The sequence below is a fragment of the Heptranchias perlo genome, chromosome 8, assembly GCF_035084215.1.
Source record: "Heptranchias perlo isolate sHepPer1 chromosome 8, sHepPer1.hap1, whole genome shotgun sequence".
Taxonomy (NCBI): domain Eukaryota; kingdom Metazoa; phylum Chordata; class Chondrichthyes; order Hexanchiformes; family Hexanchidae; genus Heptranchias; species Heptranchias perlo.
The window spans coordinates 14,146,023-14,160,313 of record NC_090332.1 but is presented as its reverse complement, the minus strand read 5'-3'; the positions used below and the strand labels follow the sequence as shown (position 1 = coordinate 14,160,313).

The following is a 14,291-nucleotide window of genomic DNA, read 5'->3' as shown; positions in this document are numbered from 1 at the left end:
GAGTGGTTTTAAAAATGTTGCAAAATCAGGAGTGTTACATAAAATGTCTCTTCTCATTCTGCCTCTTACCAAAATTTGTAAAATCTGTAACAAGGGAAGACATTGGTAACTCCGGAGACTGTTCATCCCCTTTCATTTTTAGTAATAATACAGTACTGATGAATATTTCAATAGTAGGCACAATTCATTCGATCATTAGTGTCTTTTTCTAGTTTAAAAAAAAATTGTGTATTAAAGTGAGGTGCATCTCCTTGATTATCTGATGCTCTTTTAAAAAAAAATTTAATTTATAAATTGTAGTAAAAGTTGCTCAGATCCAGCGATGAGCACATTAATCCCTTACTGTATCCTCCTGTGATTCATGTGCCTGTATTCTATTTTATAATAGCCTGTGGCATTTTTAGATCTGTCATTTCAGTCCTGCTTTAACACTCATTAGCATTGTTTTGATTTTTTTCATTTTATTGAGACAGTGGTGTACAGGTGTGAGGTATCTATATCCTGCAAACATTGATACCTTTTACATGGATCCCTGTAAGACAGTGTCAGCCATCCAAAAAATATATATTTTGTTTATATTAATATGCAGGAACCAAAATTGCTGTGCTAGTAATTCAACAAATGCAGATGAAGTACAGAATTCCCAGGACACTCTGTTCACAGTGTTAATGTGCTCAGCCCAGGGAGGTTTGGAAAGAGCTATTCTTACTGCTGTTGCCTCCTTGGTGAATAAATCCAAAATTAGACCACCTGGATATGTTAGGATCGGCATCTCAAGTTATATCCAAATTAATGGGACACGGATTTAAGATTTTTATATGTGACCCCAAACCTTAATGGTACACCTCAATGTCAGGTTTGAAGAGAAAAGCTTGTCAAAACCACTCTCACTTTTCTACCATAACTAATGATGCCACCTGACTCCCTGCAGCATACGTCTGCCTTATCAGTCACTTCCAACCATGCATAATCCTACAATGGTTATTTAATATTGTCACCTAAGCATGTGGAGTTAAATCTTGCTTTGTAAATGTAGCATTTATTTTCAATTCACACAAGCCTTAACTAGTTGTAGATTATCACGATTCATTCAATCTAATTCTGTTCAACTGCTTGCAGTGTGCCACGTATGGTATCTCTATTACTAAAGCATCACTGTACATTTTCATATGGCTGTCAGCATGTTCAAGTGTTTGCTTAAAAGATGTGCTGTGTATTTCAGGATGATCTTGGTTTCTGTGTGTATGTTTGTTGTACTGACTGAAAGATTAGCTGCATATGGCAAGGATCCTCTTTCTGCAACTATATGTGTCTTATTCCTGCCAGTAGTCTTGACTTTGTTGTCCTAGGCATAATTTAATGTCTCTAACTTGGAGAACAGCCATCAGGATGACTATTGTAGTTATTAATACTGTAAGACTGTGGTCATTAATTTGGAAATTATGGTGCTACCTGTTAACAGTAGCTCAAAATAGCAAACTCCATGGCCTGTGAGATGTATGAAAATAATGTAAACACTTTATGCTCTCAAATAACAAAAAAAATGTAACCCAGGATTGTGTTCTCTTTCTGTCTCTCTTCCCCATACCACCTACTGAAAAGCAAATGGGGAAGATTTTGCTCTTCATTTTAACAAAATTGTTATTTATACACCCATTTATGATTTTTCTACCTAGCAAATAATGGAAATCTTCCCCTAAGGTTACTTTTGATTTTGATGTTTCTATGTTCATTAATTACTCAACAATGTCTTGAATCATAAATTATTTTGCTGATTATGGTCTTATCAAATGCTATTGAATCTTCAGTAAGTTAGCGTGTAGTATTTCTATTAACAGATGGATTTTTTTTTTTCCCTTTGGGGAAGGGTAGAAATTGGGAGGTGATTTTCACTTTCATTGGGGATGGAACACTGGCGGTAGCTGCCTTTTACCACACCCCGCCCAATTTTTCCTTCTATTGACTTCAGTGTAAATATGAGCTGTGAGCTTGGTGCCTATATGTGAGATTTTTAAATGACAGTCCAGAAGGAAATGATGGCCTAGATTTTGCTGAAAAAATAACAGCTGTAATCAAAAAGGTGAATGGAACGTTGGCCTTTATCTCAAGGGAGTTTGAATACAAAGAGGAGGAAGTGATGCTTCAGTTGTACAGAGCCTTGGTCAGACCCCATCTGGAGTGTACTGCATTCAGTTTTGGGCACCAAACCTCAAGAAAGATATATTGGCCTTGGAAGGGGTACAGCGCATATTCACCAAAATGATACCAGCTTAAAGAGCTAAATATGAGGACAGTTTGTATTCTCTTGAGTTTAGAAGATTGAGGGGTGATCTAATTGAGGTGTTTAAAATGATTAAGGGATACGATACAGAGAAACCATTTTCTCTGATGGAGGAATCCAGAACAAAAGGGCATAATATTAAAATTACAGCTAGGCTATTTAGGAGTGAAATAAGGAAGCACTTTTTTATATAAAGGGCGGTATCCTAGGCCCAACCATCTTCAGCTGCTTCATCAATGACCTTCCCTCCATCATAAGGTCAGAAATGGGGGTGTTCGCTGATGATTGCACAGTGTTCAGTTCCATTCGCAAGCCCTCAGATAATGAAGCAGTCCGTGCCCGCATGCAGCAAGACCTGGACAACATCCAGGCTTGGGCTGATAAGTGGCAAGTAACATTCGCGCCAGACAAGTGCCAGGCAATGATCATCTCCAACAAGAGAGAATCTAACCACCTCCCCTTGACATTCAACGGCATTACCATCGCTGAATCCCCCACCATCAACATCCTGGGGGTCACCATTGACCAGAAACTTAACTGGACCAGCCACATAAATACTATGGCTACAAGAGCAGGCCAGAGGCTGGGTATTCTGTGGCGAGTGACTCACCTCCTGACTCCCCAAAGCCTTTCCACCATCTACAAGGCACAAGTCAGGAGTGTGATGGAATACTCTCCACTTGCCTGGATGATTGCAGCTCCAACAATACTCAAGAAGCTCGACACCATCCAGGCCAAAGCAGCCCGCTTGATTGGCACCCCATCCACCACCCTAAACGTTCACTCCCTTCACCACCTGCGCACCGTGGCTGCAGTGTGTACCATCTACAGGATGCATTGCAGCAACTCGCCAAGGCTTCTTCCACAGCACCTTCCAAACCCGCGACCTCTACCACTTAGAAGGACAAGGGCAGCAGGCACATGGGAACAACACCACCTGCACGTTCCCCTCCAAGTCACACACCATCCCGACTTAGAAATATATCGCTGTTCCTTCATCGTCGCTAGGTCAAAATCCTGGAACTCCCTAACAGCACTGTGGGAGAACCTTCACCACATGGACTGCAGCAGTTCAAGAAGGCGGCTCACCACCACCTTCTCAAGGACAATTAGGGATGGGCAATAAATGCTGGCCTCGCCAGTGACGCCCACATCCCATGAACGAATAAAAAAAAAATTTAAAATCTGGAATTCGTTCTGCCAAACTGGAAGCTGGGTCAATTGAAATCTTCAAGACTGAGATCGATAGATTTTTGTTAGGTAAGGATATCAAAGAATATAGAATAAAGGCGGGTGAATGGAATTGAGGTGCAGATCAGCCATGATCTAATTGAATGGCAGAACAGGCTCAAGGGGCTGAATGTCCTATTCCTGATCCCATAAGACAGTGTACTGCAGGACCCCTACCAGTGCTGCCATTAGGTTTGCAACAGGGCTGAGGAAGACACTCCTTTTGATTTTCTATTTCTGCTTTGTAAGGAGGTGTCTGGGCGCTTGGTTCCTCCACATGGCTGCACACCTGCCAAAAAGAATAATGGAATGAGGATTAAACTTGTGTTATCTCCCACCCCCAAACTGCCCCAGCATCCCACATTGCTGTTCTAGCATTCTGCATTAGTCGTTTTTCAACAATAGACTGTATTTCTCTTTCAATGCTATCTTTGGTTTTAAATCTCCACAACATCTATTTTAGAAATTGAATTGTTATTTAAATTAGTCGAGCACCAACCATTTCAAATGTGCTGCTGGAAGTGAGGATTCTGATGAGGTTTTAATTGGATCAGGATGGGAAAATGGATTGTTTCGTGGATTTGCAAACATGTCAAGTATTACAAGAACGAAAGATAAAACCATTCCTAAATTACGATTTGCATGATTTCGGTTGACCTTCTTATGACAGAAAGACAATCCTGTGGCAAGGTTGAATTTGTTATGTAGCATTTTGATGCACAGTTGTACTGTGTCAGAATTTGACAGACATGACATGGTGCTGTTATTATCTTCAATCGTACAAAATAGCAAAGACATTCTAGTTTTTTAAAACCATAAATCTTTGTGTGCCTTTCTATCTCCATATTCTTCTCATGACCACAGTCAATCATATTTTGTAATGGGTGACAGGAGGCTTTGTGAGTGGGACAAGTTTCTCTGTTGACTCTTTTCCGTGTCTATGCGCAGTTGTTTATGTATGATTTTTGAAAATTTTTTTTTTTAAAAAGGATCTAGTGTCATCTATTATTTTTAAGATTTTGAAATGGAAGAAAAATTCCTTTCCATACCCATTGCCCAGACCCTCTGAATATGAGTAGTTTTCATATTAGCATGCACAAGTTACTTTAAAAAGCTTTCCAGCAGACCTGTGAGTTTTAATTTAAATTGATACCGTCCCTGTTCCATTGAAGGACTTTGGTAAATGCTGATCCTCTTTCAGAGCTTGTGACTGGCCAATGCTGAGTGCCAGACAGCAATTAAATAACGAGGCCACCTCCAGAAAGTGCCGACTGCTTCAGGCAGGATGAGCGCCTGAAGGAGATTAGTGGAGCCCCTGATGGAGGAGATGCCGTCAAAAGACGGATGGGCTAATCCTTGAATTAGCCCATGGCATGGCATCCACAACCTACAAGCCATGACACAGCTGCAGTACATAAAAAGTCAATGAAAGAGCAGCCATGGACAGTTTAAAACACAACACCAGGGTTCATGTCCCTGCCTTAGGTATGGAGGACAGTCACAGGAGCTTTGACGATATTCAACCGACGATGATGATGTTACAGCTGCAAGTGTTTCCCAGCATTGAGTTTTAATTTTTGTATACACTTTAATTTCACCTCGCATACTGTAGTAAAACCGACCTGTTTTAAGATTATTTCTATTGAGACAAAATAGATTAAAATGGAAATCTTTCAGAACCCCTGCCCCATTAGCATTAATACCCATCCATCTTACTAATAGGATCACCTTCTGCCCAATCCAACTAGGACGTATTTTGCCTGAATCCTCCCAAGATAAATCGGGGACATGTCACTGCCTGTATGGTCAACAAGCTTAAGATAAAGATTTAATGTAGCAAAGTAGTGGCTGTCAATTATACCTTCCTTTGCCACAGCAGAGATACTGAGTTTTAGAAAACTGAAAATAAACACTGTATGCTGCCGGATGTTGCAGTACTGATCCTTTTTTGCTATGATAGATTTGTACATATAGTAAAATGATTTTTGAATTGCTGAAGAAAAAAAACTAATTATGAGGCAGAATTAATGTTACCAGTGATAAGTCTGCATTCACATGTGGCACAGTAAGTAAGCAAACAGGAACATATTTTGGAACAGTTCTGGAGTGCAAAATTGGTTGTAAATATCCATTAAGTTGGAGAGTTTCCTGTAGGCAAATGTTTGCATTAGACCCACAAAGAAATTTCATTTGTATTTCCCGTGAGCAAGGAAAAAAACATGCATTGGACACAAAATGAAGATGTTAGGGTTAGATGAAGTAGGGAAGGAGGAGGCTCATGTGGAGCATAAACATCGGCATGGACCTGTTGGGCAAAATGGCCTGTTTCTTTGCTGTACATTCTATGTAATTGTATGTTAATTTGACATTTTCCCTCTCCTTTTCCCTACAGCTCTGACTGCCTACACGTACCTTACCATCTTTGATCTTTTCAGGTAATTTTTTTTAAACATCCTGTGAATTTTTAATGCAAAGTGCTCCATTTCATTTGTGCCTGCATCTGGAAAAAAGGCAAGCTCAATGGGACTAAAGATTAATTGACACAAGTGAGATTTTATTTTGCCAAATTGTACAAATAGCTGTAGTGAAAAATGTTCATAATTAGTTGTCACCATGTAACTGCTTTTTATCAGGTATTCAGTTTTTCTTTTTAAATTTTGCTTGTGTGTCTTCTCTGTTTATGTCATAATCAGTTACCCTTTTTACTGAGGGAGGGTGGGCAGGCGATCTGCCCTCTGCTGCTCAGAAGTTCACAAGAACAGACTTTGGGAACTTCTACTTTCTCGGGGCAATGCCTGACGTTCATTCACCATTTCCCTCCAGTTGCACGGCTTAGATTGGGAACTTTTGTGGCAGATTCTGGTTGCCATGACAATGCTGTTACCTGCTTCAAGTTGTGTAATTTCACAACTATTCCTCATTTCATTTGGCTGTTCAGCCACATAACAGTTGAGTGGCTATTTTTGTTCTGAAGGTAGATAGTAGAGCTTAGAATGCGTATTTTGTTTCTAAGAATGTTGTCAGGGGAGAAAATTGCTTTGTCTCTGAATGAGTCTCTGTTGAGAATTTAGTACGAGAATTCCTGCAGCATTTTTTTGTAAAATTCTTTTATAACTTATTACTTTGAAAATTACAAAGGACATTCAGTGCTTTGAGTTAAATGTGAGAATACTAACCAATCGAAGGAAATAATCCCTACCTCACTGGATAAAGTAAGATTGGAAAAAAACACACATGATGGAAACACATAGAAGTTCAGTCAGTATTTGAAAGAGAAAGATAGGTTAACATTTCAGATGGGACTCTTCTGGTTTCCAGCCCTTTCTGTCTTGTTTATGGAGTGATTATCAATCTGGTATCTGCTGTCATTTGAAATTGAGTAGCTCAATTGACAATTTTCTAGGAGGACAACACTTGAGGCAGAATGGAAAGTGACATGTCTTTATTGTAGCAAAATCATGTTGGATTTTGTTACTTTTAAATTGGCACCAGAAAATATGATTGGGAGATCTGTAAGATGCAGTTGATACACAATCTTATTACTTTACCTTTTAAAAATGGTTGTCTACTCAGCAGTTAATTGAAAAGGGGGAAGTACTGTTGTTTGTTCTTCTCACATGTATTATTTATCTACATAAATTTATGAGGAACAGCTTAATGTTCAGTAGAGTGTTAACAGTGCTACTGTTGAGATTATGACAAATTCAGCACCACTAAAAGAAACCGTTCCAGTAAATCAAAACACCTCCCCAGAACTCTCTGGTAATAACAGTTGTGGATAATTATGCCACAAAATTATGTTGTTTATTGGGCAGAGTTCAGAATTGTAAAATATACAGTTACCTCTGTACAGACAATTGTGTGAAATGTTTACAATTTTAAAAAACAATAATTTCATAAGCAGATTTGATTCATATGAATACAGTTGGCTTTGTTTACTTCAACTATCTTCAGTCCAGGCTTTTTGACATTAATCTGTTTATTTCTTAGTTTGGTGACTTACCTAATAAGTTTCTGGGTGACTTTGAAGAAACCTAGTCCAGGGTATTCCTTTGGGTAAGTGTATATTCAGCATTACTCAGACACTTTTTAAAATTTTGTATAATCATAGAATGGTTACAGCACAGAAGGAGGCCATTTGGCCCATCGAGCCTGTGCCGGCTCTTTGCAAGTTAGCCCTTTTGACCCATAGTAATTTTGATGAGGACAAGGTACCTTCTGTCCATTTTAATGAAGGAGAAATGTTTAACCTTTTTAATGCATTTGTTTTTGTGGATGCCTGTTAGTAAAGGAACAGTTTTCCAGCCAAATGGTTGTTATGTTCACAACCTCGGGTGGCTGGTTCTCCAGCCTGCATGCGACTAAAGTGAAGTCTCATCAGTTCTCTGCTCCACCCCTGGGTAGAGCACTGCGCCCTAGCAGGATGTTCTGTTTTGCAAAGGAAGGAAGTGGAGGCAACACTTGGCCCTTTTGCCATATGCACTTACAGAGGCACTCCACCAATCAATCAACCTGTAGCAGACTCGGTAATGTGATATCTGAGCCGGGCAGGGCCTTAGGACCAGGGCACTGTTGATAATTGAATGGCAGCCTGGCTCATTAATGGGACCTGTCACTGGGGACTGGGATTTCATCTCACTGTATCTAAATAACTTGTCAAGCTAATTTTCTAATCGGTTGGATGGTTCTGGCTGGACAAGCAGTGGGAAACCTACCAGTGCTCTATGCTGGTAATCGGCATAATTTTAGCCAGTTAAAATGCCAGTACTACCCTGGCACGCACTTTGGAGTCCCTGAGCCTCGGCCCTTATTAATTTATACCTAATATCTTTGTATTTGGCTAAGTGATGTGTGTCTAAATCCAATGGGGCGGAAGTGTGCTTTCTATACTGGGCAAACAGAAACTCTACCTGCATGGATTTTCCGGTGGCTCCATTTGGAGACTTAACCATAGTGATGAGTTTCTATGCATACCATACATCCAGCTAACAAGGAATTCCCCCATTCCCAAAAACAACCCTGCTGCACATTGGAAGGGGGCCATTTTGTGAGTTATACAATGACCCTGTAATTAGTAATGACATCACTGAAATAGATCAGATGAGTACCTTTCCATTCTACCCCTCCTTAAAAAAAAAAAAAAAAAATTTTTTATTCATTCATGGGATGTGGGCGTCGCTGGCAAGGCCAGCATTTATTGCCCATCCCTAATTGCCCTTGAGAAGGTGGTAGTGAGCCGCCTTTTTGAACCGCTGCAGTCCATGTGGTGAAGGTTCTCTCACAGTGCTGTTAGGAAGGGAGTTCCAGGATTTTGACCCAGCGACGATGAAGGAACGGTGATATATTACCAAGTCGGGATGGTGTGTGACTTGGAAGGGAACGTGCAGGTGGTGGTGTTCCCATGTGCATGCTGCCCTTGTCCTTCTAGGTGGTAGAGGTCGTGGGTTTGGGAGGTGCTGTCAAAGAAGCCTTGGCGAGTTGCTGCAGTGCATCCTGTGGATGGTACACACTGCAGCCACTGTGCACCGGTGGTGGAGGGAATGAATGTTTAGGGTGGTGTATTGGGTGCCAATCAAGCGGGCTGCTTTGGCCTGGATGGTGTCGAGCTTCTTGAGTATTGTTGGAGCTGCACTCATCCAGGCAAATGGAGAGTATTCCATCACACTCCTGACTTGTGCCTTGTAGATGGTGGAAAGGCTTTGGGGAGTCAGGAGGTGAGTCACTCGCCGCAGAATACCCAGCCTCTGACTTGCTCTTGTAGCCACAATATTTATGTGGCTGGTCCAGTTAAGTTTCTGGTCGATGGTGACCCCCAGGATGTTGATGGTGGGGGATTCAGCGATGGTAATGCCGTTGAATGTCAAGGGGAGGTGGTTAGATTTTCTCTTGTTGGAGATGGTCATTGCCTGGCACTTGCCTGGCGCAAATGTTACTTGCCACTTATCAGCCCTAGCCTATCAAAATTAAAGTAATGTTTCAGAAACCAGCCCCGTCAGTCTTTTTCCTCTATACAGATGTTAACCGAGTCAGTAGATTGCTAAGCATGCGAGAAATGTTCAAAAAAATCAAAACCTACCCAGTTGTTTTTCAGTTCGTGGGGGGTGGCGTTTCATTTCGGTTGGTGATAAATATTCACTGAGATAAGAGACACTGATAGAGTTACTGGAGGTTTCACTTCAAAGAGGCTGGTCCCATGTATGAAAGAGATTTTTTGAAGGATGGGGGGGGGGGGATATTTACAATTTATTATTCTCTGTTTCCCCCTAAGTGGAGACACACAGACACTTTTCACATGTCCAGTATTTTGTTCCATTATGTCTTGTATTTGGGACAGTTTTTTTTTCCAGACAACATCATTTTGCCAATGTGTTTCATTTTTACTATACCAGTTGAATGTTGTAAGAAAAATCAAACTGATAAAATATTAAAAAGGTTAGTTTTTGTAACATCAGCAGGATATATGCCCTGAAATTGCAATCCTGCACTTTTGGCACAGTACGAAAGCGGGGTTAGAAGTCAGCATGCCAACTCATGGTGTTTTCGGGTTTTCTGGCCTTTAAATCAACGGCTAATAAATTGGACATGCTGATCTCCACACCCAGTCCTCTGATCTATGCTCCCATCAAGCAAGACCATACACCAAGATTTTCTTAAATTTCAGGGCTCATAGTCATTAGTACAAGTCTCCAGCTTTCTGTCAGGCTCAGTATCCTCCAAGTTGGTGTTCTCTAATTATCAACAAACGCTATAGAAAGTAATATTTAGCACCTTAAAGAATTTTCATAATTTCTTATAGAAATTGGGCTAACATTTATTTTTCATCCTTAATGTGCTTTTTTAATGCTGGAAATCTGAATTTTCTACCTCAGCATTGCATCCCTTCGAGAATACATTGTTCTTTCTCTTGTTTCATTTTCTGTGGCAACATCATGTAGTGTGTTTAGTTTCCATTTATGTCCTGGTGGTTCAGAGCAACTGTTACTGGTGAACTTGAGGATTAATCTGAGCAAGTAGACATGGTGTTCCGGAGAGCCACAGTATAGCCTGCACTTACCTGATGTCAGCCATGGGTCAGGGGCAGCACTCTCGCTTCTGAGTCAGAAGGTTGTGGGTTCAAGACCCACTCCAGTGACTTGAGTACATAATCCAGGCTGACACTCCACTGCAGTACTGAGGGAGTACTGCACTGTCAGAGGTGCCATCTTTCAGATGAGAGGGTAAACCGAAGCCCCGCCTATCCCCTTGGGTGGACGTAAAAGATCCCAAGGCACTGTTTTGAAGAAGAGCAGGGGAGTTTTCCCCGGTGTCCTGGCCAATATTTATCCCTCAACCAACATCATTAAAACAGGTTATTTAATCATTATCTCATTGCTGTTTGTGGGAGCTTGCTGCGTGCAAATTGGCTGCCACGTTTCCTATATTACAATGGTGACTACACTTCAAAAGTATTTAATTGGCTGTAAAGCGCTTTGGGACATCCTGAGGTTGTGAAAGGCGCTATATAAATGCAAGTCTTTTCTTTCTTATGGCTTCAACACAACATCTATCACTGACGTACAATTGCTTCCTTCTACACCTCACTTAGCAGCACAACAATACAGCTTCCTGCTCAGTCTAGAATTCCAAACCTACTGCCTTCACAATCATATGGAGGCTATTGGATAATCTCCTTACCAAACAAGAATGTCTGGCTCCAGTGTATTCCCTTTAATTATTAAAATCTTAATGGATGTTGGCCAAAAGGATTGTTTCTAGGTTTTTCAAACCTGAAAATATTCAACCAGATTTCTAAACTGGTCACTTTTTTTTTTCTTTAAACGTTAAGTTTAACCAGTTGGTGAAGACATTGTATGGTTCAGTGGACATATTTGATCTGGTTGTTTAGAGGGTGACCCACAGAGCAGAAGACTACTTACATTACTGGCATGAGAAAGAAATGCAGCAGCTTAATTTCACTTTGTAAATAAACCACCTAGTTGAACTCCTGTGTATTCACAGAAAAATGTAGTCTTAAACGAACTGTGCAAGTTCTAACTTGTATCAATGTTCTACTGGATGAACCCAAACTCTGAATATTCAGTTAACAGTAGCCTACTCTGTTAGAAAGATCATTGCTTACCACATTCCTATACAATGGAAACTCTATTATCCTGACGGCATGGAGATACCACTGTATAAACTGAAAACATTTTTAGAACATAAGAAATGTTCATATTGAGTAGAATGGACCTATATTCTGGAGTTTAGAAGAATGAGATGTGATCTCATTGAAACATACAAGATTCTGAGGGGCTTGACAGGGTAAATGCTGAGAGGTTGTTTCCCCTGGCTGGAGAGTCTAGAACTAGGGGGCATAGTCTCAGGATAAGGGGTCGACCATTTAAGACTGAGATGAGGAGGAATTTCTTCACTCAGAGGGTTGTGAATCTTTGGAATTCTCTACCCCATGGTGGATGCTGAGTTGTTGAATATGTTCAAGGCTGAGGTAGATAGATTTTTAAACTCTGGGGGAATCAAGAGATATGGGGATCAGGCAGGAAAGTGGAGTTGAGGTCGAAGATCAGCCACGATCATATTGAATGGCAGAATAGGCTCGACGGGCCATATGGTCTACTCCTGCTCCTATTTCTTATGTTCTTATGTCCTTTTGTTTTTTCATGTGACTTGTTAACTCTGAAAGAACAGCCAGTAATGAAGGGGAGAAAATAAAACAATAGACATGCTCTTTTTGGGGGATATTCACCTTACCCCGCACGACTGTCTTTATTACTTGTACGTGGAATTCCTATGTGATGAGCTTCTCTTCTCCCCTAGCACTCATATTAAGCATTAGTTGACTTTGCGTTATCTTTCTCCGTTTTCAGCCTATGGGCTAGGATACTATGAACTTTTTTTTCTCCCCATTTTAAAGTAATGTTCTAGGATAAGGCTGTACAATGGGCTTAACCTTTGATACTCCCCATGAAAAAAATCCCACCCCATATATGTTGTCTTGGGGCAGCCATCTTTGCTGCTTTTTGTAACGAGGTGAAAAAACATGACCATCTTATTCAAAACCCCCAGCAGTTCCTGCTGCTTCACTAGAAGTGCTACATAAAAATAAATATTTATTTATTTTATGGAGCAAATATCACTTAATGAGGAGGCCATAATAGGGCCTCATCCTGGCGTAGTAAGTGGTCTTGCAAAGAGCACCATTCTTTGAGGCTATTTGTACCCAGGTTTCTATCAGTATAACTGTTGAAATGGCCAGAGGGAGGAGTGTAAAGAGCTGATGGGGTTAACTTGTCCCTCCTATTTATTTTTACCTACCTCTGAGTATACTTCAACTCCAATTAGTTCAACTGAGATCAGGAACTTAGAATCAAATCTGTTTACTACAACTACACATTTTTATTACTGGGCCACCCAAGAAATATTCTGGAAAAAGCCAAGTTCTATCTCGAAATATGTCTTGTGAAATGCATCAAGCTCTTCCTGTAATGGATCCTAATCCAGGAATAAACTTTGGGGAATCTGGGTTTACATCAGTCCGGACTGATGGGAGGAAAATCTGCTCTAGCTCTACGGTGGATGTGGGTCTATAGCGTATCATGACTCTAAATTAATCCTTAGTAGAAATGTGACACTCAAAGGAAAAGGATAGCAGAAGTGCAGTAGAGATCCTGTAATGTGGTTGTGGCTCTTTTCCCCCTTCCCCAAATTTAAATATTCTTCATGGAGCCCAGGTGCTTCCCCAGTCTCGTGCACCTCCTAATGGCCTCCTGATGCATTGGCAGGGGCCTGGAAGCAGCCTCCCATCTGCTTGGCTTGTGAAGGTAGATAGCATTAGAAGATGTTGTGGCTTCTCCTTGCTATATCTCTGCTCAGCACAATTCAGATTGGAAAGTGAGCTGAGAAGGAGATCGTAACATTCTGTGGTGCTAAGTTTTAGTGTTTCAATACCCAACACTCACCGGAAACTACAAATGTCCTTTGAAATCCAATTGCATTTAAATCAGTCTATTATCCAGAAATTAGGCCTGGTTAGCTGATGTATTTCCACGGTCTGATCACTAGCTTAACGTGAAATAATTGAAAGATTGACCTAGTAGAAAAGAAGATAGTTATGGAATAGCATTCCCAGCTGTCATCTGTATAGATTTTTTTGTAATTTTATTTTTATCACTACCTTTCTTCTCGCTCTCCCATCCCATAAAACACTAGTCTTGTTTTGTTGCTCACCTTCACCTTCACCAGCTGAGCACATTGGCTGGAGGTCTACTCCTAAGCCTCCGACAATGTTTTAGGCAGCTACTAGAATGTGCACTAAAATGACCATTGGTGACCGCTCCTCCCTAAAACAGTGCATTTGAGACTGAAAGCTTATCTTGTGGGGAAGATCAGTTACGGTCCTGTGTCCCTCTACTTTGTATTACAGAACATTGGAGTTCCAGTGCATAGTTCCTCTCGACACGGATAGGGTAATAAATTGCACTACTTTGATCTTCAGTCCTTTTTTTAAATTGAATGATTCTCAGAAAAAATACAGTAACCTGTCTGGTCTACTGTATTTTATTTCTGAATGATTGTTTTTGCAAATAGCAATGATAGGCACTGTTTGGTCAAAACTACTTCTATGATCTGAAGAATATCCTCATAATGGGTGCTAAATGGGTTGTTACGGCACTACCTGGCCTCTCAATCATCCAAGATGGCGTCTTGGCTGCGCATGCATGTTTCCAGCGTGATGTGCGCCGGACGCCATCTTGGTATAGGATTTAGCGCATGCGTAAATACC

General features: G+C 40.7%; 1 protein-coding gene across 1 annotated transcript in view; it reads left to right on the top strand.

Annotated features, from left to right (window-relative positions):
- slc30a6 (solute carrier family 30 member 6) overlaps nucleotides 1–14,291 on the top strand; it is a 111,034-nt gene that overhangs the window by 43,417 nt on the left and 53,326 nt on the right. Inside the window, exons 5-6 of the mRNA XM_067988694.1 lie at nucleotides 5,904–5,946; nucleotides 7,502–7,567. Of these exons, the coding sequence (XP_067844795.1) occupies nucleotides 5,904–5,946; nucleotides 7,502–7,567 (109 nt within the window). The remainder of the gene's footprint in view (nucleotides 1–5,903; nucleotides 5,947–7,501; nucleotides 7,568–14,291) is intronic.